General features: G+C 37.5%; 2 protein-coding genes across 20 annotated transcripts in view; one reads left to right on the top strand and one right to left on the bottom strand.

Annotated features, from left to right (window-relative positions):
* RNF19A (ring finger protein 19A, RBR E3 ubiquitin protein ligase) overlaps nucleotides 1–24,734 on the top strand; it is a 93,418-nt gene that overhangs the window by 45,039 nt on the left and 23,645 nt on the right. For 8 of the 15 annotated variants that reach the window (XM_063816482.1, XM_063816483.1, XM_063816486.1 and 5 more), the window contains exons 6-10: nucleotides 379–493; nucleotides 970–1,131; nucleotides 3,414–3,627; nucleotides 5,171–5,314; nucleotides 5,928–6,067. In XM_063816482.1, the coding sequence (XP_063672552.1) occupies nucleotides 379–493; nucleotides 970–1,131; nucleotides 3,414–3,627; nucleotides 5,171–5,314; nucleotides 5,928–6,067 (775 nt within the window). Of the gene's footprint in view, nucleotides 1–378; nucleotides 494–969; nucleotides 1,132–3,413; nucleotides 3,628–5,170; nucleotides 5,315–5,927; nucleotides 8,107–23,162; nucleotides 23,288–24,734 lie in introns of those variants that run through there. The other 7 variants (XM_001152507.7, XM_063816488.1, XM_009455726.5 and 4 more) reach the window with 3 other exon arrangements.
* SPAG1 (sperm associated antigen 1) overlaps nucleotides 23,233–24,734 on the bottom strand; it is an 83,599-nt gene continuing 82,097 nt past the window's right edge. For all 5 annotated transcript variants that reach the window (XR_010159295.1, XM_009455725.4, XM_016959725.4 and 2 more), the window contains 2 exons: nucleotides 24,358–24,726; nucleotides 23,233–24,246 (listed from right to left, as the gene is read on the bottom strand). Coding sequence is in view for 4 of the 5 variants with exons in the window: in XM_009455725.4 (XP_009454000.2) it covers nucleotides 24,115–24,246; nucleotides 24,358–24,726 (501 nt within the window). In the remaining variant the exon portion in view is untranslated. The remainder of the gene's footprint in view (nucleotides 24,247–24,357; nucleotides 24,727–24,734) is intronic.

Genomic DNA, 24,734 nt, shown 5'->3' with positions numbered 1-24,734 from the left:
TTTAGAATGCTGGAAGTATCCTGTTGGTGAACCATGTAACTCATAACTGTGTTGAAAATAATAATCTTAATTTCTTCCTCTTTGCTCGATACATAATTACACTACTTTTGATTAAGATTATAAAGACGACTTTTACTCAGAACTTTTAAGCACAAAGTAAAATCCATTAAATCACTGTCTTAAGCAAATTAATAAGGAGCAAATTATTTGTGAGAATATATAATAGTTTAAGGACACTAGTAGGTTTACCTTGAACTAAGATACTCAGCTACGAACTTCTATGAAAAATCACTTTAGCAAGTATAGATCTTTTTCAACTAAGTTAAATTGTAATGTATTTTCTCTTTAATCCCCCACCCCTATTTTTATTAATTCAAGATTCACAATCGCTATGAAGGCAAGGATGTTTCAAAGCACAAACGGAATTTGGCCATAGCAGGTGGTGTAACGTTGTCTGTAATCGTGTCTCCAGTAGTAGCTGCAGTGACTGTAGGTAAGAAAATGCTGAAAAGTACTAATTACCTACAATTTTATGGAGTTAAAGTTTTGTGGAAGGATTTTTTTTAAATTGTTTTTTAATTTGAGGACAATTTAAATTGAGCCTGCAGTAAGTCTTGGTTGAAAGTATTACAGATTCAAGAGCCTAGCCTTAAAGTAGTTGGTAAATTGTTAGTGGCTGATACCCTTCCTCCCCACTCCACCCCAAGTACAGTTCAGAGGCCTGGCACTTCAAAAGAAAAAAGTTTACATCTCTCTCTTTTTCCCCTTATGTGCATTACCTGAGAGGCTGGGAACCTTGAATTTGCTTAACAACTGGGTAAATCTACTTTTGGCAAATGTTCCAGCCAACTCTTCAGAACCCTGGCACTTTTCTCTGTATGACTCTCTTGAAAAGACTTTCTAAAACTCATGTTTCTGTGAGTTATTTTGTTGTTGTTGTTTGTAATGACTGATTTAATTTCTCTTTAGGTATTGGTGTTCCTATTATGTTAGCTTATGTCTATGGCGTAGTTCCAATTTCTCTTTGTCGAAGCGGAGGTTGTGGAGTCTCAGCAGGCAATGGAAAAGGAGTTAGGATTGAATTTGATGATGAAAATGATATAAATGTTGGTGGAACTAACACAGCTGTAGGTAAGTCCTTTAAGCAAAGGAAGAAAATGTGCTTATTAACAGTGTAAGTAGTGGGGAGGCCAGAGATAACATGCAACTCAGAATTTCCATTGCCATCCTTTTACTAGGCCTAATAGTATTCATTCAGAAGTATGTCAGTGAATAAACTGCCAAGGAGGAGTGTATGGATGAAAGAGGTGGGGGTAATTCTGGGTATCTGACCTCTGATTGGAATATAATGTCTTAGAAATCATAAACTTTTCATCTTAAATTTTGCCTGAAACATTACAAATAACTAAGTAAAGGATATGAAGAGGAATACAGTTAATAAAAGAAATACGGATGACCAATAATTCAAAAATATCTTCAACTCAATGTTATTCAAAGAAATGTGAATTAGAACAGTAATGAGCAAAGATTAAGAAGAATAAAAAAGCCTTCATAGACTGCCTATAGGAGTATGTCAATAAACCTTTTTTAAAAAGTGCATGTTCTATATTCTAGCAATTCTTGTTTTAGAAATTTGTCATAGGGAAATAATTAGGCAGATGTGTAAAGATAATGCCTACTTTCTTACCTCTTATTTTCTCTTGAACTGGCCTCAATCAGATTTTTGTCCCTACCACTCCAGAATTTTATTTCTGCTATTCACTGAAGCAGAGTCACCAGTGGCCTCCACGTAACCTAATACAGTGGTCAGGTCTTGGTCCTCGTCTTAATATAACAGTATATCCGACATGGTAGAGACTCTACCCTTCTTGAAATACTTCACTTTTCTTATGGGAAACCACTTCTTACCATATTTCCTGGCCAGTCCGTCTCATTAGTCTTTGCTGGTTCATTTTCCTCTTCTGACCTCTAAATGTTTGTTCCCCAGAGCTCAGTTCTCAGAATTCTTATGTATCTACACTTTTCCCCTAATCTCATCTATTAAATAATGCATAGACCGACCTCTCCCCTGAACTTCAAACTTGCATGTGTAACTTTCCTCTTTAATCTGCACTTGAGTGTCTAACAAGAATTTCAAGCTTAACTTCTCTACAGCCAAATTCTTGGCTCTAAAATCTCTTCTTCCCTTCATCCTCCTTAACTCAATAAGTAGCTTCTCCATTCCTCCTGTTGCTTGGGCCAAAAACCTTCACTTAACAATGCCTCCCTCTTTTCCCTCTTGTCTTACATCTGATTGATCTGTCAGCAAATTCTGCTGCTTCCTTCAATATTTAGCCATAATCCAGCCACTTCTTACTCTCTTCATTGTCCTTTCCTTAGTCCAAGCTACCATCCTCTTTCCTGGGCTATTGTAAATAGCCTCTTAACTGCTGTATCAACTTCTCAGCTTCTATTCACTAGTCCATAGTGCAGCCATAGTCACATGTCTAAACCCTGTCAGATTATGACTTTCTTATGCTCAAAACTTCCCCAGTGGCTTCTAACTGTACTGGGGAAGAAAATCCAAAGTCCTTATCATAGCCCAAAAGGCCCCACATGATCTGCCCCAACTATGTCTCTGAGCTCATCTCTTGTCACCCTCCTATTTTATACCACTCTCACTTGATTTTTGAGGGTGCCAAGCATTATCCTACTTCTAGGCTTTTAAACTGGCAGTTCTCTGTCTGGAATACTCTTTCCCTAGAAAATTTCATGACTCACTGTTTTACTTCATTTGTCTCTACAAGTATTACCTTATCAAAGAGGCCTTCTGTCATCACATCATATAAAATGGCTCACAGACATGTACGTACATGCACTTTTCATCACTCTCCTTCCCTTTACTCTCTTGTATTTTTCCTTATAGCATTTGTCACCGTGTGATTGGGTATATAATAGGAACTCAAATATTGGTGCAAATAAGTGACTCCTTCAATACAAAATGTGTGAGAGGTACTGTAAAATTGGAACATAGTGTTATCAGATCTTAATAATAGCTTGTAGACAGAACTGTGGCATATATCTAGAAATCAACTTTTAGCCTATTCTTACTGACCTAGAGAATAAGCTCTTTAAATGACACCCTTAATGAAAACTGTCACATAATTTTCCTCTAAAGTCAGCTATATTTTTTAACAATCATATTCTTTATAGAATTCCTAAATCTGGGTTTTTGAAAAAAGAAACTAGTGACCATTTAAAATTGTTGGCTCTATTCCCACTGCTTCTAGTGGACTAGCCTGAAAAAAATATTTTTCCATGTCTGCGTATATTTTATACTTTATATAACGTCCTCTCTGAAATCTTGGAGGAATTTAAGAAGGAGAAAATTGATAATCATACTTACTTAGTTTCTTTGGAATATTTGCATTTAGACACAACATCAGTAGCAGAAGCAAGACACAACCCAAGCATAGGGGAGGGAAGTGTTGGTGGGCTGACTGGCAGTTTGAGTGCAAGTGGAAGCCACATGGATCGAATAGGAGCCATCCGAGACAACCTGAGTGAAACGGCCAGCACCATGGCACTAGCTGGAGCCAGTATAACGGGGAGTCTGTCAGGAAGTGCCATGGTAAACTGTTTTAACAGGTGTGTGTTTTGGTTTGGTTTGGTTCTGCTTTCTGGTAACTACAAATTATTAATTAGGTGAGAATTTTGAACATAAAGCATGATGATTATATATAACCCTACTATGTCAAGGTTCAAAATAGTAATGTTAAAAATGAAATTTGGGGCCAGGTGCAGTGGCTCACGCCTGTAATCCCAGCATGTTGGGAAGCCAAAGCAGGTGGATTGCCTGAGCTCAGGAGTTTGAGACCAGCCTGGGCAACATGGTGAAACCCCATCTCTACTAAAAAAATATAAAAAATTAGATGGATTTGGTGGCATGCACCTGTAGTCCCAGCTGGTCGGGAGGCTGAGGTAGGAGGATCACTTGGGCCTGGGAGTTGGAGGCTGCAGTCAGCCAAGATCACACCACTGAACTCCAACCTGAGTGACAGTGAGACCCTGGCTCAAAAAGAAAAAAGAAATTTGGTGGTAGATTTCTAAGTCTAAGGAATAACATTCTGCCAATTTTTTCACTGTCCTTGTCACATTTTATATTATAAATCATTGCTACAGCTGCTTCAGTAGACATTGAAGCAAAGGCAGTACTTAAGCCTAGATCTTACCTCTGTGGGTAACAACAGCCAGATATTAGGAGATGGGACTTTGGCTGAGTCCTGGGAAACAGGTGGAGTCAGGACATCCAGGAATGTGTGAACGGGGACCAGGATAATCGGCTAGGGTCCTTTTATGTATTAATGCTTGCTTACTTTGTTCTCACCAAGTCTTTTATCAATAGCCATATAGATAAGTAGGAAAAATTATCTTCCCCTGTTTCTCTTTAATTCACTATTTTTCACTTAGGCTTATTAGCCTTGCTTTTTTTAAGTGTAGGGGAGAATACATGAATTAAAAGATAAATTAGACATCTTATTTTTAGGTAGTTTGCCTCTTAAATACAAACTCTTAAGTTATAGTGGTATATACTACCTCTTTTTAAAAAGGCAAATGTTGGTTGGGCTCAGTGGCTCATACCTATAATCCCAGCACTTTGGGAGGCCAGGTTGGGAGGATAGCTTGAGGCCAGGAATTCGAGACCAGCCTGGGCAACATAACGAGACCCTGTCTCTAAAAATATATATAAATAAATAAAGTATTAAAAGGCAGGTGTTATTTATAGAGTCATTTTTTAATATAGATGCCCAGGATTTTTGGATTCATTGGTGTGTCATGTTTAATGATTAATAATGTATTCTAACTTTGTGTTTTGCATTGAAACATTACAAAGTGCCATATGCTGAGTGAGAATAATGGAGTACATTTAAGTGAAAATCCTTTGTGTCTTTTTTGTGTTATTTCATTACCACTTTACTTGGCAGACAGCTGATGTTCCCCATTTTATTTGGATGGCTGGTACTATGCAGTGTGCTGCAGTAGAATTTAAATTAAATAAAAGGAAATAAAAAATAATGGTTCCTAAAATAGCTTCTGGTTACTAGGGTTCTTAACTGAATTATTTAAAGATACATATTACAGTAGTGCTGATATTAAATATAATTTTGGTGATTTCATACCCCCCTTTAAGGTTGGAAGTACAAGCAGATGTACAGAAAGAACGGTACAGTCTAAGTGGAGAATCTGGCACAGTCAGCTTGGGAACAGTTAGTGATAATGCCAGCACCAAAGCAATGGCAGGATCCATTCTGAATTCCTACATCCCATTGGACAAGTAAGGAAAAAACTGTTATAAAATTGAAAGTATTTTTTAAATTAATTTTAAAGGAATAATTCCTATCATTAGACAAATTACCAGTGAAAAGTGGCTACCAACTATTAAGTTCTCTGAGAAAAGGAAACAGTGAGCTGTCCAGAGTAGGCAAATCTGTATAGATCATAAAGTGGATTTGTGGTTGTCAAGGGCTGGGAAAGGGAAGAATGGTAACTAACTGCTAATGGATGTAAGGTCCCTTTTTGGGATCATGAAAATGTTCTGAAGTTAGGTAGTGGTGATGGTTGCACAGCTCTGATCACAACTAAAAATCACTGAATTGTACACTTTAAACAGGGGAATTATATCTGAATAAAGCTGTTCTTTAAAAAAAGGTAGCATAGTGTCTAGAACAGCATAAGCAATAAATGTATCCACCAGTATTTTAAAACATTGAAGCATTATGAAGAATTCTGTTATATCAAGTATGTTTTTTAAGTAGAACGTGTTCTGCATTAAGGTGTTCTCATAGCTTATATATAGTCTGAATTTTCCATATAGAAACCCTTCCCCCAGTCATCTGAACAAAAAGAAGTCAGCAATTATGTTTGCATTTGTTACTCTTATATTTCAGAGAAGGCAACAGTATGGAGGTGCAAGTAGATATTGAGTCAAAGCCATCCAAATTCAGGCACAACAGTGGAAGCAGTAGTGTGGATGATGGCAGTGCCACCCGAAGTCATGCTGGCGGTTCATCCAGTGGCTTGCCTGAAGGTAAATCTAGTGCCACCAAGTGGTCCAAAGAAGCAACAGCAGGGAAAAAATCAAAAAGTGGTAAACTGAGGAAAAAGGGTAACATGAAGATAAATGAGACGAGAGAGGACATGGATGCACAGTTGTTAGAACAACAAAGCACGAACTCAAGTGAATTTGAGGCTCCATCCCTCAGTGACAGTATGCCTTCTGTAGCAGATTCCCACTCTAGTCATTTTTCTGAATTTAGTTGTTCTGACCTAGAAAGCATGAAAACTTCTTGTAGTCATGGTTCCAGTGATTATCACACCCGCTTTGCTACTGTTAACATTCTTCCTGAGGTAGAAAATGACCGTCTGGAAAATTCCCCACATCAGTGTAGCATTTCTGTGGTTACCCAAACTGCTTCCTGTTCAGAAGTTTCACAGTTGAATCATATTGCTGAAGAACATGGTAACAATGGAATAAAACCTAATGTTGATTTATATTTTGGCGATGCACTAAAAGAAACAAATAACAACCACTCACATCAGACAATGGAATTAAAAGTTGCAATTCAGACTGAAATTTAGGCCCATAAATGCTGCAGAATAATTACCACTGTACAACCGTGTTTGGAGCTGGTTGAACTACATGTGACTACTTAAGTTTCAGGTTACCAGCAAAAGCCGGGTTTCATTATCATAATGCAGATACATTTTCTGTGTTCAGCAAGGCATTGTGTGTCATGTGGATCTTAGTTACCAAACTATGAAGTGAAGGCTTTAAAAGTGCATTATTTTAAGGATAATAAATTTGAAGAGCAAAGCATGTTTTGTGTGTTTGCCACAAAACATTGCTTGAAGCACATACTTAGATAGAAATTGGTCTTAATTTATATAATCAATATAAAATACTAATGCAATTCTACAGCATTCAAATGAAGATAACTTGAGGCTTTAGGGATAAGTGGTTAGTGATATTTTATTGAAACCACTAAGAGATAAGTTTAAAAGAACTGCATAGGTTACTCTCAGTATATGATACTCTGTAACATTTCTATTTATATCGGCATAAATTTCATTTTTTTTCTTCACATGCAATGTGGTTATATAAAGCTTAATGCAGCTCATTTGCTACCATTTGGATACTTAGACACTTTGAGCAAGATTGTGGCAGTTTTTGCACAACTTTGAAATAGAAATACCTGGTACTCTATCTTGTTTATTGTTGATGCCATCTTAGAGGAAAAAATGTAAAGGTAAGTAATTAAGCATATGACAGCAACAAATAAGATACATAAAACTACAAAATAAAGTCCCATTAGGTTATAAGTATTACAAAAAATCCACCTTTCTCTAAGGGGAAGTTTGTACCCCATTGATTCTTGGTGCCTTTGGGATCGACTGGGTTTTAATGGCCTAGTTATTTGAGGATTTTGCTGTGTTGTTTTCCATGTCTTCTCTGGTCACCTTGGATTATATATAAAAATACAGGAAATAGATAAACATGAATGTGATTAATAATGCTGAAAAAGTATTAGCCTACCAAAGACACACTCAGGCTTTAGTGAATAACTTTACATAACCTCAGTTTTTAACACATGCATATCTTCTCCAACCATGAAATCAAAGCACGGTGCAGAACTTGTACCAAGTACAAAAGGTCCATGTATGATTAGCATTATTTTCTTTTGCTTTTGTTTATGGACAATGTTCAGCTGACATAAGCAGAAGTTGGCCAAAATACTGCCTGTACTGTTAATTTCCTGTATAATTCACTTAAATAAAAGCAGGTTAACCTCAATGATAGCAGTTAAAATGTTCTATCTTATGTATTTCTTTTAAGTATTACCATTATGGTGCTACTGAGCGTTTTCTTTTGGTAAAAAGAAAAATGCCATGGGCTGCAGTCTTCTTCCATCACTTTTCCCTACCAGGTCCATTAATATGCTTATAACACTAGTGCCAGTTATTTTATTTGATAATGCTTATGGTATTTGTATATTTGTTTGCATTCCAATTTTGTTTAATAATGAGTGTGTAAACTGCATACGTTAAATAAATGTAAATACTAATGTACTGCTGCCTTCTGGTGTGTACACAAGTGTTTTTTTTTTAAATAAGAATGAGAATATTCATTGGCCATGTGGTAGTATTCATAAATATTGCAAGCCATTGTGATTATTCTGCCTTCTGGTCTCAGCTCAAAGGGAAGCATTTGCTGAACTTTTCAACAGTGTTAGAAACTACCCTTTTTTCCTAATTCCTGCCTTTCCACCAGAAAAAAAGATACTGTATACATCAACATAATTATTTTGAGTAAATTGGTTGAATTTAACTTGAGTAAATATATCTATCATTAAATTATGAAGAGAAATCAGTATTATAAATCCTCAGAAAAGTGGAAAGATCAGCTAACTTGGGAAAAGGGGAAAAAAGTAAAAAGATCTTAAAAGACTATTTTAAGAGATTCTATTCTAGCAACATTAGATTATGAAACGAGCCATTTAAATTCAAGCTAATTGTAATCAGATGCTTTCTATTCTTGTAGCTTCTGTAAAATGCATAGATGGTTTTTCTGTTTCCCTGGTATATAGTTAATGCTTCATGAAAATAATTTTTTTTTTTTTTTTGAGATGGAGTCTCACTTTGTAGCCCAAGCCTCGAGTGCAGTGGTGCGATCTCAGCTCACTGCAACCTCCGCCTCCTGGGCTCAAGCAGTTCTCGTGCCTCAGCCTCCCAAGTAGCTGGGATTACAGGCAAACATCACCACGCCCGGCTAATTTTTTTGTGTGTTTTAGTAGAGACGAGGTTTCGCCATGTTGCCCAGGGTGGTCACAAACTCCTGAGCTCAAGTGATCCACCCACCTCGGCCTCCCAAAGTCCTGGGATTACTGGCGTGAACCACCATGCTCGGCCAAAATAATCTTATGAATATGTTGACTGCCTTCTTGACATTTCTTTAAAAGGCTAAAGATGAAATGGAAAGCTAAATGATCTTCAGAGGAACACAGCAAAAATAGTGCCCTATAGGAGGCTGGTGCATTCATTCACCCTACACCTACTTCTGGTGATACTCCCAACCAGTACCACTTCAGTCTCACCTTAAAACTAGCTTCAAAAATTCCTTGTCTCCTGGATCTTTCAGCTAGCTTCAGAAATTCCTTGTCTCCTGTATCCTTCAAAGTTGGATTAATTTAGGACCAAGCCAGTTTTCCCTGGAGCTCAACTCTGGGCTAGCCTTGAACAAGAGATACCTCCAGGGTATTCAAAATAAACCTTAACTCACTGAAATCTTGTTAAAACTCTTTGTACTTTAAAGCCTGTTGGAAAAATCATCTGGTAATGAGAGAAAAGAAATACAAAGATTATAATAGTATATCCTACTGTTGATTATGTGGACCACCAATTTAACTGGTAGATTCACTTCATTGTACAAATTCCCAGCTTCAGAGCACTTAGTTAGCTTTTTATATTAAATGCACATAATCCATCACTCCTAACTTATTTTTGCTGGAAATTGTGTTAATTTGTAAACATGTAAGACTTTCCCTAGCCTGTTATTTAGGTAAACATATAGACAAATCACCAAAGGATAAAGTATGTGTTGAAAACCGTCGGAGCTATTAATTGCTACATGACATGAGCAAAAGAAACTCCTGCTCCATAGATTGTTTTGCCTTTCCATTCACAGTCATCACGCTTCTTACAGATTCTAGTCTGTACTTGGATCTAAGGAAAAAAATTCTTTTCTCAAGGCTACATTTCATATGGTTCCTTTTAATGGATTTGTTGTTTCATTTATTTCCTTCACTAGAGCATGAGATATCATTGCTTAACAGCCAGTGTTTACATACTGGTTGATTTTTGAATGCCAAAAATAGTATTCTAAACTTGGGGAGAGTTATGTTATTTAGGGTGGCTATCATTTAATAGCTGGATATGAAAAAGTTTGCAGTTTTAAAATTTAGTTCAGATTGGATCACTGTACATCATATGCTAGTCAGAATTTTTGTGACTTCTACCAATTTATTCGTTCAACAAAGTAGATGCTGGAAATACAGCATAGTACCAAATAAACACCCTGGCTTCAGAGGGCTTATATTAGAATTTGGAGGATACAAAAATAATAAACATATGCATGTAGCTTAAAATAATGGAACCAGATGTAAAATAACCAGAAGATGATTGCTATGAAAAATTAGAGGTGGGCACAATAAGAGTGACTGGGATTTTGGGGAAGCAGTACTGTTTTATACAGGGCAGAACAGGAAAAGTCTCTAGAAGACATTTGTCCCAAGATCTAAAGGAAATGAAGGAACCATGTAAAAACATACCTGGTGAATGAGCATTTTCAGAAACATCTCCAAGGTGAGTTAGTGGACAATTTAGACATCAGTCTTGGAATCTGAATTTGCTATCTAATAGGGCAAGTCTGCCACTGTTTTTTCCTTGGATGGTGTCTTGACTGTCCTTGGCACTTTATATTTCCATAAACATATTAGAATAACCTTGTTGTGTTTCACTAATTTTGATTGGGATTACATTGAATCTATAATTATCCCTATAGAATTCTTTTACATCTTTTGTTAAATTTCATTCCCAGGTACTTGATATTTTTTATCCTATAATGTATATTTTTTAAATGTCATTTTCTTTCTTTCTTTTTGAGAAAGAGTTTCACTCTTGTTGCCCAGACTGGAGTGCAGTGGTGCGATCTCAGCTCACTGCAACCTCTGCCTCCTGGGTTCAAGCGTTTCTCCTGCCTCAGCCTCCCGAGTAGCTGGGATTACAGGTGTCCCATCACCACACCCAGCTAATTTCTTGTATTTTTAGTAGAGAAGGGGTTTCGTTATGTTAGCCAGGCTGGTCTCAAACTCCTGACCTCCAGTGATCCACCTGCTTCGGCCTCCCAAAGTGCTGGGATTACAGGCGTAAGTCACCACGCCCAGCCTCATTTTCTGTTTGTAACTAATAGTATAGAGAAATGCCATTGATTTTGTATAACAATTTTGTATCTGGTGAATCTTACTCTTTTAATTCCAATGGTTTATCTCCAGATTCTTTGGGATATCACTGTACAATTATCACTTGTGAATGTTTGTATTAAACACTTTTACGGTGCTTTGAAGTGTGAAATACTTTCCGAGCACTTTTAAAATAGTAACTTATGGAAAAGCAAACAGTAAAAGAAAAATATAACTTATCAAGTTTACTTATATAACAAACCTGCACATGTACCCCTGAACTTTAAAGTTAAATTAAAAAGTAATATTAGGTTTACCTTGAACAGTGAATAGGGGTCATATAATTTAGAAAGATGCAAAAGGTAATTGTATATCAAATTATATACTAAAGTCTTAATTATCATTAGAGTTGGTTCAAAATAAAATACTTATTCCTCAGAACAACTCTGTGAAGGAGGTATTACTATCTTCATTACAGATGGGGGTAACTGAGGCACAGAGATATTAAGTAATTTGCCTGGAGTTGCACAGCTGCTAAGTGGTAGAGGTGGGATTCCCATTGTTTTGTTTTTTTTCTCTTAGATCATTGCATCATTTATTTATTTTTCTGGCCTTTTGCACTGGCTGGGACTTCTAGTGTATACTTCTGAATAGCAGTGGTTATAGGGGGCATTGTTGATTTGTTAATAACCTCAAAGGGAAACCTTTCATCATTTCAGCTATTATTTGCCACAGATGTATTTATAGGATATCCTTTATTGAATTTTGTAAATTATCTTCTAACTCCTAGTTTGCCAAGAGTTTTTACCTTTGAAAATACGTTGAATTTTATTGGCTGCTTATTTGGTGGCGGGAGCATCTGCCATATAATTGTGATTAATGTGTTAATGTAGTGAATTTGATTCTTCAAATGTTAACCTGGGGCAAACTTCAGTGATCAGAGTATGTAAGATTGGAATGATGTCTTCCTTGAATGTTTGGTAGAAATTGCTATTAAGGCTGTCTGCACTTGAATTGTTTGTTTTTTAGTACAAGAGAGAGCCAGGTTTTCAGGGTTAGTAAGCAGCTCATTTTCATCTATATGAGCAGTAAGATAAGGCAGTCTCTTTGCTCTATAAGAGTTGACTAATTCTAGAATGTGTGGGCTGGCTGGTGACAAGATAGTCTTGCTTTTGCTTTTTTTTTTTTCTTTCCAGCCTTTTGCCTAAATAGCGTTGGATCACATATTTCTGTCACTTTTTGTCCTGCATGGAGGTAAAATATAGACATACATAACACCATGTGTTCCAGGTATTAATACCTCCAGATTCTTAATTCTGTATTCAAGATATTAGGAGAACAAATCTTAAAGGAACTCTAGTCTCATGAGGGCAGGGACCTTGTCTTTCCTTTTATTTTTCCTATACTTATAGTATTTATATATATGAAGAGGAAATTCTGATGGGACAGAAGAACAACTGAGCAAAGGGAATGAGGATGTTTCTGGACTCAATTCAGAGTTGATAACCAGTCACTTCATAATATTGTACAGTAAAATAAGTTGTTTGAAGCAATACAGTGGCTGAAAAGACAGTTAACTTTTAACAAGGTTTTATACCAAATACATTAGTTTACAAGTATTCTATCATGTATGACAGCCATTGGACCTAATTTTCAGGGTTAATGTAGCCAAGGCATTTTAATTTTGCTTTTGGGGGCTTTTTGTTGCTTTTTTGCTTGTTTAAAGAAATTGTAATACTTTCAACTAGATAAGGAAATCACAGTTGCCTTAGAGGTATCATGAACTGATGTTCTAGAGACTTTCTATTGAAAGCTTAATTAAAATGTGCACAAATTATTTCCCCATCCTTGTTTCCTTGCCTTCTTTTTGTGTTTTGTTCTCCCCTTCTCTTCTCTGCCTCCTTCCCTCATTATCTTCCCCCATAACCAGTGCAAATGACAAAATGTGTGTGATGCCAGTTTTCTCCATGTTCATAGTCACACACAATGCATATATACATTAATTTTCTTGATTTTTTCTCAGTAATATCTTTGGGAAATCTGTCCAAGTCAACTGTATAACTCCAACTCATTCTTTTTAATGGCTGCATAAGAATTCTGTAGTATAGATGTGCTGCAGTTATTCAGACATTCTCATATTGATGAGCATTCACTTTGTTATTTGTTGTTTCTTTCCTCAATACAAAACACTGCAAAAAACATTCTAATAATTACGTCCTTATATTCTGGTACTTCTAAGTATGGGAGATAAATTCAAGGAAATCAAATGGCTAGGTTAAAGTCCATGTCTATTGAATTTTTAAAAGGTTACCAGATTGTCTCCCAAAAAAGGCTGTCACAATTTACAATTTGCTAACAATACATGAGTTCCCTTTTCCCTGCATTCTACTAACAATAGGTATTAGAGCTTTACAAACTTTTAAACTGTTTGGTGTAAAGTATTATCTATTATCTAATGTTACATTTTCCTGGCTAGTAAATGTGTACATCTTTTTGTGCTTTTTTTTTTGGCCTAGGGGCTGGAAGATGGTATTTGAGTTTGCTGTTCTCTAAATTGGCTCTTATATCCTTTGCCTATTTTTTTTTTTATTGTTTTCTTGTCAGTTTGAAAGGTATTTTGGCCAGGTGTAGTGGCTCACTTTGGGAGGCTGAGGCAGGAGGATTGCTTGAGGCCAGGAGTTCAAGACTAGCCTGGGCAACATGGCAAAACCCCATCTCTGTTAATAAATAAAAATGAAAATAGGGCCGGGTGCGGTGGCTCACACCTATAATCCCAGCTACTTGAGAGGCTGAGGCAGGAGAATAGCTTGAACCCCGGGAGGCAGAGGTTACAGTGAGCTGAGATCACGCCACTGCACTCCAGCCTGGGCAACAGAGCAAGACTCTGTCTCAGAAAAATAAATTTTAAAAAATGAAAATAAATATATTTTTTATACTATAGCTGTTAATAGTTTGACTCTTGTATTTTTCTCCAAATATGTCATTCGACTTTTATTAGCGTTGTGTGTGCATTCTATTTTATCCTTAAGTAAACTTTTAATTTTTGAATATTTTTAGATTTACAGAAAAGTTGCAGATATTTCAGCGTTTCCACATACTCTTTACATTTTTTTTCTGCAATATGAAACCTGTTGTGTGTCTTTAATTGTAATATTTTAGACCTTCTGGTCATGATTAAGCTCTCCTCTCTTTCTAAATTGTACTTGTAGTCTCTTTTGGTAGTTTGTAGTGAGATTTTAAATTTTTCATATTTTATAAAATCTATCTTCAATTTATCTTAGCATTTAGTGTAATATAAAGGTCCAGTTTTACTTTCTTCCAGATAGAAAGCCATTTGTGATGGCACTATTTTTAAAATAATCTTTCCAAATTTCCCAGTGATTTGAATACTGTGTTTACACTAGAATCCATTTCTAGATTTCTACCAAAAAGTCTGCTGGGATTTTGACTGAATCACCACTGATACCTATTTATCAATATGAGGAAAACTGGCATCTTAACAATATCAAGTCTTCCTATTCATGAATACAGTATATCTTTTAGTTTTTTAATTTCAACAATGCTTTGTAGTTTTCAGTGTACAGATCTCTTAAAAATATCAATTTATGATTACATTCATTACGAGTATATAGAAATTAGATTTTTGTATATTGATCTTGAATCCTACGACCTTGTAAGTCACATTAATTTTAGTAGTTTTTTTGTAGATTCTATAGACTTTTTTTTCTTTTTTAAGTCGGAGCCTCGCTCTGTCGCCCAGGCTGCAGTGCAGTGGCTTGATCTCAGATCACTGCAACTTCCGCCTCCTGGGTTCAAGCAGTTCTCCTGCCTTAGCCTCCAGAGTAGCTAGGATTACAGGTGTGCACCACCACACCTAGCTGATTTTTGTGGGGTTTTTGTTTGTTTGTTTGTTTTCTTTTTAAATAAAGACAGAGTTTCACCATGTTGGCCAGGCTGATCTTGAATTCCTGACCTCAGATGATCCGCCTGCCTCAGCCACCCAAAGTGCTGGGATTACAGGTTTGAGCCACCGTACCCGGCCTCTATTGGCTTTTCTACATAGATAATTGTGTCTGCAAATAAAGAAAGGTTACTTCTTCTTTTCCAATCTGGATGCCTTTTATAACATTTTAACCCCTTATTGCACTGGTTTCAACCTCCAGTACAATGTTAAATAGGAAGGGTAAGAGGACATCTTTACCTTGTTTCCAGTCATGGGGTGGAGGTAGTCTTTCAGTCTTCCTCAGTTTTTATTCCTGCTGGCAGGTTCTTGAAAAACTCAAGTAGGTGGCCTTATCAGGATTGATTGGAAAACCCCAGAGTTTGCCTCTAAGTTATTCACTACCTTGGATGATTTGCTTCCCCCCACCCCACTTCATTTTTCACAATTGAGATGCAGTTCGCATAATTCACATTTTAAAGTGTACAATTCAGTGTTTTTACAAGGTTGTACAACTGTTACTAATATCTGACTCCAGAACATTTTCATCACCCCAGAAAGAACCCTTTACCCATTAGTAGTCAGTTCCCACTTCCCCTACCTCTCAGTCCCTGGCATCTACTAATTTACGCTCTCTATGGCTTTGTCCATTCCAGACATTTCACATAAATGGAATAATAAAATGTGGCCTTTTGTGTCCCACTTCTTTCACTTACTACTTTCAAAGTTCATCCAAGGGATAGCATGTATCACTACCTCATTCTTTTTTATGGCTGAATAATATTCAGAAATGCTTTGTAGTTTTCAGTGTACAGATCTCTTAAAGAGATCAATTTATGATTACATTCATTACTAGTATATAGAAATAAAATAGATTTTTGTATATTGATCTTGAATCCTATGACCTTGTAAATCATATTAATTTTAGTAGTTTTTTTTGTAGATTCTATAGACTTTTTTTTTTTTTTTTTTTTTGAGTCGGAGCCTCGCTCTGTCGCCCAGGCTGCAGTGCAGTGGCTTGATCTCAGATCACTGCAACTTCTGCCTCCCGGGTTCAAGCAGTTCTCCTGCCTCAGCCTATAGAAAGCCTATACAGAAAAGCCTATAGAGGCCGGGTGTGGTGGCTCACGCCTGTAATCCCAGCACTTTGGGAGGCCGAGGCAGGCGGATCATCCGTCAGGAATTCAAGATCAGCCTGGCCAGCATGGCGAAACTCTGTCCTTATTTAAATCTATTCATTAGTTAGTTGATGGACATTTGGGTGGTTTCCACTTTTTGGCTATTATGAGTAGAACTGCTGTGAACATTTGTGTACAAGTTTTTGTGTGAACATATGTTTTCTACTTTCAGTAATAGGGGTTGCAGAATTATTGGATCAAAATGGCAACTCTCTGTTTAAGTTTTTGAGGGGCTGCCAAAGTTTTCCAAAGCAGCTGCACCATTTTACATTCCCATCAGCAATGTATGCAGTTTTTAATTTCTCCACATCCTCACCAATACTTGTTATTGTCCACCTTTTTTTTTTATTGTAGCCACCCTAACAAAATCTTTGCCCTTGTTTTAGCACAAGTATGAATTAGGATCAAAATTATGTTTATTGAAATAGTCATACCAATCCGCTGCTTAATTACAGAAAATAATTGGCCTTATTTTGCCGGGCGCAGTGGCTCATGCCTGTAATTCCAGCACAGCAGTTTGGGAGGCTGAGGCAGATGGATCACTTGAGGTCAGGAGTTCAAGACCAGCCTGTCCAACATGATGAAACTCCATCTCTACTAAAAATACAAAAATTAGCTGGGCGAAGTGGTGCACACCTGTAATCCCAGATACTTGGGAGGCTGAGGCAGGAGAATTATTTTAACCTGGCAGGCAGAGGTTCCAGTGAGCCGAGATCGTGCCACTGCACTCCAGCCTGGGTGACAGAGCAGGACTGCATCTCAAACACAACAAAAAAGAACAAAAAGCAGCTGATACAAAAGGGACACTCTGACCTCCTTTTTAAAAATAAAAATAAATTGGTCCTATTTTACAGATGGGAAACTGATACAAAAGAGATCTAATGGCAGGTAGTAAGATTAAATTTTAGGCTATTTTTGAACTTGGGTCACTATTAAAAATAGAATATTAATTCAGGTTGCTTCGTAAGTCTCCTGTCTGCTGTTTCCTGCACTGTGAAGCATACCTGCAGTGGCAGAATTTTTCTTACCAAGTTCCTTCCTCCTGCAATGTGGTACTGGAAATTCTACAGTAAAGTAATCCAGTCACACTGAGCTCTCCCTTCTCATTGACCTGAGTCTATTTCAAAACATGGCTTAGGTTTTACCTCTTCCTGAAATGTTCTTGAGTAACCCTATTTGGCCCTTTTAATACCTTTAACACTTGAACATTTCATTGATGCTGTTTTCTCCTAGGAGAGTCTCTTGCACTTGGTGTTATTGACAGTTTTTTTGCAAATGAAGTATGAGCTCATTAAAAGCAGGGGCTATCTTTTAAAAAGTTTATCCCCCACAATACTTACTCAGAGCATCATAAATAGTGTCATTCACTGGCAATGCTTATGCAATTCAGATGTTAATTATTGCATCCTCAGCTTCTATGCTGTAGATCATAAATTCTAACTTCCCTAAGCATCATAAGAGAGATTTTTAGATTTCCAACCCCCTAGACTGTAAGATTCTCAAGTGACTCTGTGCAAACATTTCAAGAACAACTGTTTGAGAAATATTTAGAGTGTCATTGTAAACATTTCTGTAATAGGAACTTCCTAATCTGAACTCTGGAGACAAGAACACCAATGGGGCAATGTCCTCAGCAAACTTTACTAAGCATCCATTAGCCTATACCAGACTCTGGACGTACAACTGTTTGCATATTGGTTCATTCTCAAAACAATGACAGATTGGAAAATAAAGATGCTATTGCAAACATTCTCTGTAGCTCAAGTTGTGGGGTAACCTCTTGGCTGTTGTACTATGACTAATTTCCAGGAGATGACACCAGAGGTCCAAGACTAGCTGCTTCTGTCTATATTAATACTTCTATTGGAGGGATCTTAATGTGTGCCTCTTCTCCAGTAAATAACTATTAAGGTGTCCACACTATTTGAAAAGAGGTTTCTTACATTTTTCTAACACATAGATGATATTATACTTAAGAAAGCAGTTATACACATGGAAGGAAAGATAAGGTGCTTATCAAATAAAAGGCATTTTACATGAACCACATAAACCAGCAACTCCAAATGGTAGGAAGATACTCCATTTTGCAGACGAGGAACCTGAAGACTGCAAGGTTATACAGCTCCTAAGTAGAGCTGGGATTTGATTCCAGGTGTATCTGATGCCAAAGTCTGTGCTCTTAAGCAGTTTCCCAGAGGAAAAGGAGAGCTGCTGAGAGTCTCTTGCTTTTCATTGATTCTTCTGATATCAATTGACTTTCAGCCACCTCTTTGATTTTTGGCAAAAGGCATCAAAACCTATAAACTCGGCTGGGTGCGGTGGCTCATGCCTGTAATCCCAGCACTTGGGGAGGCTGAAGCAGGAGGATCGCTTGAGGCCAGGAGTTTGAGACCAACCTGGGTAACATAATGAGACCCTGTCTCTACTTTAAAAAAAAAAAAAAAATAGCCGGGCATGGTGGTGTATGCCCGTAGACCCAGCTATTCAGGAGGATGAGGCAGAAGGACTGCTTGAGTCCAGGAGGTTGAGGCTGCAGTGAGCCATGATTATGTCATTGCACTCCAACCTGGGCAACAGAGCTGAGACCCTGTCTCTAAAAAACAAGCAAAAAACCTATAAACGTGACAAAATTCATAGTACTTTACAGATAGATTTCTCCTTACAGACATTCCTTGATAGAGGTCAGGCAGGAGAATTCTGTGACTTGCACATCAGTTTTTAGGGAGTCCTTTTGGTCTGAGTGGCTACAGGCTAATAGGAAAGTAAAACAAATTCCAGCTACACACTTCGCTCCATTCTCTTCCTAGAGAGCAAAACCCATGTGTTAGGAAAGTAACTATAAGAAAATATATTTGAAATCACTTTAACAACATGCTGTGCCATAACTCATGCTTAATCTCTACACATAACATAGAAATCAAGCCTTCTGAACTACTTCCTGGGAGGCCTCTAGCGAACAGTATACTACTCCTAATAGGCACCACCACTTGGTAGGATAAAGGGAGTTTTCACTAAGATGCATAAGAAGTGGAAATGAAAAGGTTAAGCTTAGAAGCTCCATGTGTTTGAAGCTTTCCTGACAAATATCAAATTCTCAATATATCCATCACTTTGCAGTCTCGACTTGTAGAGGCCTTTTCATTTTAAGATCTTGCTCATGAAGGAGGCACTCTCTGAATTTGCCTAGATTAGATTATGGCTCAGTCTGAGCAATTAAGAAATATAATAGCGCTGGGTGCGGTGGCTCACGCCTGTAATCCCAGCACTTTGGGAGGCCGAGGCGGGTGGATTACGAGGTCAGGAGATCGAGACCATCCTGGCTAACACGGTGAAACCCCCGTCTCTACTAAAAATACAAAAAACTAGCCGGGCGTGGTGGCAGGCGCCTGTAGTCCCAGCTACCCAGGCGGGAGGCTGAGGCAGGAGAATGGCGAGAACCCGGGAGGCGGAGTTTGCAGTGAGCCGAGATAGTGCCACTGCACTCCAGCATGGGTGACGGAGCGAGACTCCGTCTCAAAAAAAAAAAAAAGAAAAAAAAGAAATATAATAGCCTGTCTAGACTCAGTATCATAGCTGTCCTTAAGGTTTGCTTTCTTTGCCTTCCAAATTTCACCTTTTCCCTCAAATCCCAGATAGCAAAAGGGCCAAACCAGCCACAGTTCCTCCGCGTTTCACAATACACAATATCCTTAGGTGTGTTCTTATTTGGGCTTCAATATAAGTGAAAGGATTTAGATGAGATGATCTATAACAATTCTCTCCAGGCTACAATGCGACGCAATTCTATGACTAAGAAAAGGCTGCTGGGGTCGGGCGCGGTGGCTCACGCCTGTAATCCCAGCACTTTGGGAGGCCGAGGCAGGTGGATCACGAGGTCAGGAGATAGAGACCATCTTGGCTAACATGGTGAAACCCCGTCACTACTAAAAAATACAAAAAATTAGCCGGGTGTGGTGGCAGGTGCCTGTAGTCCCAGCTACTCGGGAGTATTCTCCTCAGGCAGGAGAATGGCGTGAACCTGGGAGGCGGAGCTTGCAGTGAGCCAAGATATCGCCACCGCACTCCAGCCTGGGCCAAAGCACGAGACTCCGTCTTAAAAAAAAAAAAAAGGCTGCTGGGTTTGATCAAGGTTGTTGAGAGGAGTTTAAATTCAATAGTGATGGGAGGCAGAAGCCAAAATTCCTTCAAAAAAGGAATCAGTGAGAGGTGGGCAAAATGGAGAATGATTTTTTCATTTTGTCTTGTAAACAGAAAGTTATCCAGTTTTGAAAGCAATGGTATAGGGAAAGATGAAAGGTTGAGACTTTTCTTTAGGTGAAGAATAGCTGCATAGGTTTATAGGCTGACAGGATGGCAGCGATGAAAAGGGAGATATTGCAGACATGAAAGAGAAGGTATTATTCTCAGAGGAAAGTCCTAGAAGAAAAGGGAGGAATAAGATCAGGGGTCAGCATTAGAAAAGAGGAGTAAGACTACTTTCAGGGAGAGAACAGTTGGAGGCAGGGGATCTGGTGATGAGTCAAGAGGAGGGGAAGCTGATTGGAGCAGTCCTATGGGATGGTCCGTTACTTCAGTTAAGATCAGGAGGCTGAGGGTGACCATGGGAGCATGTGGTAAAAACTCCAGGGGCCAGACATTAAGAGGCTGGACACGGGAGGTGTGGAATCCTGCATTCAAGATCTGCACACAGGGAACTTTCATATTACCCACAAGCCAGAAATAGTAATGACATTAGTCTCTTATATACTGTGCAATTTAGGAAGTATTTTCATGTTATTTTGCAACAAATCTGTGATTCCAGATGATATTTACTTAACAAACATTTAAAAATAAGCAAATTTAAGCCCAGAGTGACTGTGATTTGCTTGGATGTTTTACATCTAGTAAATAATTGTCACACAGTTTTAATTCAAGGGCTTTTAGTTTCTTTCCTTTCCTTTTCTAACATTTTGTCTTTCACGTTTTTGTCTAGAAACTTTGTTCATAAGGTCCCTAAGGCATGAGTTAAGCTCTGATGATTAAATAACCCACACTCTGTATAGAATTACTTTTGAGACTTCTCTCCTTCCAGATGCACAATTTACAGCAAACCAATTAGATATAACAAGTGCTGACATTCCACTAAAATACTTTAGGTAATACATGTACCCACAAATATAATTATAAAATTACTAAGACATCATTCATTCAGTGAATAACTTACTGAATCTATTATGCCAGGCATTTTGCTGAGCACTATGGGAAACAGAACTGAACCAGATATTTTGTATCAGACAAGTAAACTCAAAAACACCAAAACAATGTGGTAAGACATCCTGCGCAAACGCAGTTAATCTTGGGTGAGTGTGCCATGTTCGTGTAATGAAATGTCTGCCAGGATGAAATATTAGATGTGAGGACTGAGAGCAAGGAAAGTTTAGAAGCCCAGGTTTCTTAGGCCAGTGTGTGAATGCTGGTACCTTTTGTGGAACTATGGGATAAGTGAAGCCTGAGTTTCAGGGAACAGCAAGTTCCATTTAGGGCATGTATAGTTACAGTATCTGTAAGACATCTGTGTAGAGGTGAACAGTTTGAAGTTGGCTTTACAGGTCAAAGCTCAGGAAAGATTTAAAGGCTGAAGAAAGAAGAGATACAGAAGCAGACTGAGAGGTTAAGTGTTTGGATATAGTTACAAATAATAAAAATCTCAGTGGCTTAACAAAAAAAGCATAAACTTGTTCATTCTGTGTCCAATGTGGACTGGCAGAACCCTGCTTCAAACCAGCATTCAAAGAACGAGGCTGACAGAGCCAGTCATCTTGTAACTGCACTGACTGCAACATGAAGCCTTGTCACTGTAGCAACGGAAACGATCAGGGAGGGTTTGGGGCCAGATCTTGCATACTTTGGCTCAGAAGTGACACATCACTTTTACCTAAACCCTACTGGCAGAAGTGGTCACGTGGCCCCGACCAATCACAAAGAGGCTGAAAAGTACAATCTTGTGTATGCCCAGAAGGGGAAGAAAACCAGGTCTTAGTTAAGAGTAATGCCAGAGTATAATTAAAATTCTGATATTTTCTGCCATTTTATATGCAGCATGCAATTTTCTGTTCTATCCAGCTATCTCTTAAGCCACATGTTCCAGTAATATTAAGATTCACGCAGTTCTCTGAACATGCCAAGTGACTTCACACTTTCATTCAACCTGCACCTTCAATATGCACGTTGATGCCCTTGCATCTTGTTTCCTCTGCCTATGACATACTCAAGCTGTGGCAGAACTGTGCCCCATGAGAAACCTTTCCTAACCCCTCTCTCAGGCAGGCCTGGGCATTCCTCTTGCTCTGTGTTTTCACTATAAATACCAAAATTGCCAATTTACATTCACTAATCTTTTACTCATCTGTGACTGTTAAGGAATAGGCACCTGAACCATTAGTCCATTCACATATTTAATATTTTCCATTACACAGCACAGAGTATATGAACTCAAAAGATAGACTGCCCAGGTTTGGATCCTGGAGAGACCACTTGCAACATTTGTAAATCCTCATTAATTTATACAACCTTCTGTTCCATTGTTTCCTCATCTGTAGCAGAGTTATGAAGATTAAATTAGACAATGTGTGATAAATGACACACAGTGCCTATCACAAAGCTCAACAAAATCACCTACAGTTATTAATGTCACTGTGTCAGGCACCAAAAGAGAAAGTTCCCTTTTGTCTCTAAAGTTAATTTCAAGTTGCTATGTATAGGAAAAGAGTGGTCCCATTTCTGTAAGTAAACTCCATACATAGGATACCTTTCTAACAATCCACCATTTACTTTTATAAAAATTCAATAACATTAAAAAGGAGAAATTTTGTTTGAAGACTAAAGTCCCATTACAGATTTTTTCACTTATGAACAAAGAAAGCAGTTTCAAAGAAAAATGGCACAGTTTGAAAGATACTATTTACCCAAGATGAGTTAAAATATTCTATAACTTTATATAAAAGATTAGATAAAATAATAATGAATATGGAAATAGTAAACATGATACTAACTTTCATCTTCACTTCTAAGTGAATAAGAAAATGCTCCAGAAAGGGGGAACGCACTACAGACCGCAGAAATAAATGACAGTACACTGATGGAGATTGAAATTCCTTCACTTTGACCCAGTCAACAAAGGAGCTTTCAACATGTATGAGTTCTTCATATTCTTTTACAGTAAAGGAATAAATACAGTCATAAAAGCAGAAAACAAAAAAGGGGGAAGGGGGACATTCAAATGTTTGGTAAAATATGGAGGTAATAATTCAGATATAAATGCAGGCTTAGTTTGCTTTAATACAGTGGTTGGTTTTTTGCTTATATAGGCAATATATAAAAGAAAGCAGCTTTTTAAAATCTAGTAAAAAGTGGTAGAAATTTTTGGCAATTTTTGTTCTTAATTATTAGGCAATGCTTCCATATTAGAAAAAATAAGTTCCTCTTATAGCTCTAAATTAATAAACAATTTAATAATCATTTCATGTTATAGACTTCAGTGTTGCATTTCATTTTAACTGACTGTAATCCACAGGTACTAGTACAAAATAGGATTTATGTGTATCTTAGCAGGATATAAGTGATATAATAATCACTGCTAATGACTTCCACTTTTAAAAAAGAATGTTAAAAGAAATTCATTTCTATCAAACTTAAGAGGACTCCTTCATAGCCCAAAGAAATGCAACTTAACTCAAAATTTTAACAAGTAATTAAAATAATATGTATATCATAAATTAAAATGTATTTTTAACAAGTTCTAAATATACTTATTTGGTTCTGGTACATAAGAAAATATTTACAACTAATAAAAAGCAGATTGTAGAATATACATGTTCTATGTAGGAAAATAAGTAAAATGTTTTATAGTGCAGACCAAACTTTTCTAGGCCAAGTTTTATCCATGCAACTCTTTTACAATACCATCTCATTAACATTCCTGGAACACATACATGCATGGAAGAAATCTAACAATTATCTTGATTTAAAGCTCATACTGCCTTTTTAGGGCCTGTATATCTTCTAAAGTAAAATGGTTGTTTGGTGTGTCCGAAAGGTCCTCAAACAGCTGTTCAATTAGCTCCTTTTGGCCCTTGCTAATTAGTGTCAACATCATCTAAAAGAAGCAAAAAAAAAAAAAACCAACTATGTTAGCATTAAGTAACATTTTTAAGTTACAGAAACCCTAATAAAACCAATTTCTACTAATAAATACTTAGCCACTTACCTTAAACCTTTCTGCTTTACTCAGGTATAAAAGATGCTGATACACCAATGAGGGATCTTTTTCAATAAGATTATTTTTCAGAGACTGAATGAGGAGAAGGAATGTATCCCCTTCAAGTTTGTTACTTAAAAACATCGGCAAATCTTTTGGTGCAGTGATGGCTAAAAGATGTGCACAGGCTTCTTTATCCTTCCTGGTACTGAGAGCATTTATAATCTGACCAAATTCATAGGCATTATTAGGCTTGGCTATCGGAAGTTTCTCAGGGTCTTCTGGTGACCTGCTGCTTTTGCCTCCCTTCTCAGAAGCAAGGCATCCCGTGGAGACCTCCCCTGCAGGTCTTCCAGGCTCCTCCTTGCCTTCATTCACCTTCATGA

The sequence above is a fragment of the Pan troglodytes genome, chromosome 7, assembly GCF_028858775.2.
Source record: "Pan troglodytes isolate AG18354 chromosome 7, NHGRI_mPanTro3-v2.0_pri, whole genome shotgun sequence".
Lineage (NCBI taxonomy): Eukaryota > Metazoa > Chordata > Mammalia > Primates > Hominidae > Pan > Pan troglodytes.
The sequence above is the reverse complement of the archived record's forward strand: the minus strand, read 5'-3'. Positions and strand labels throughout refer to the sequence as shown.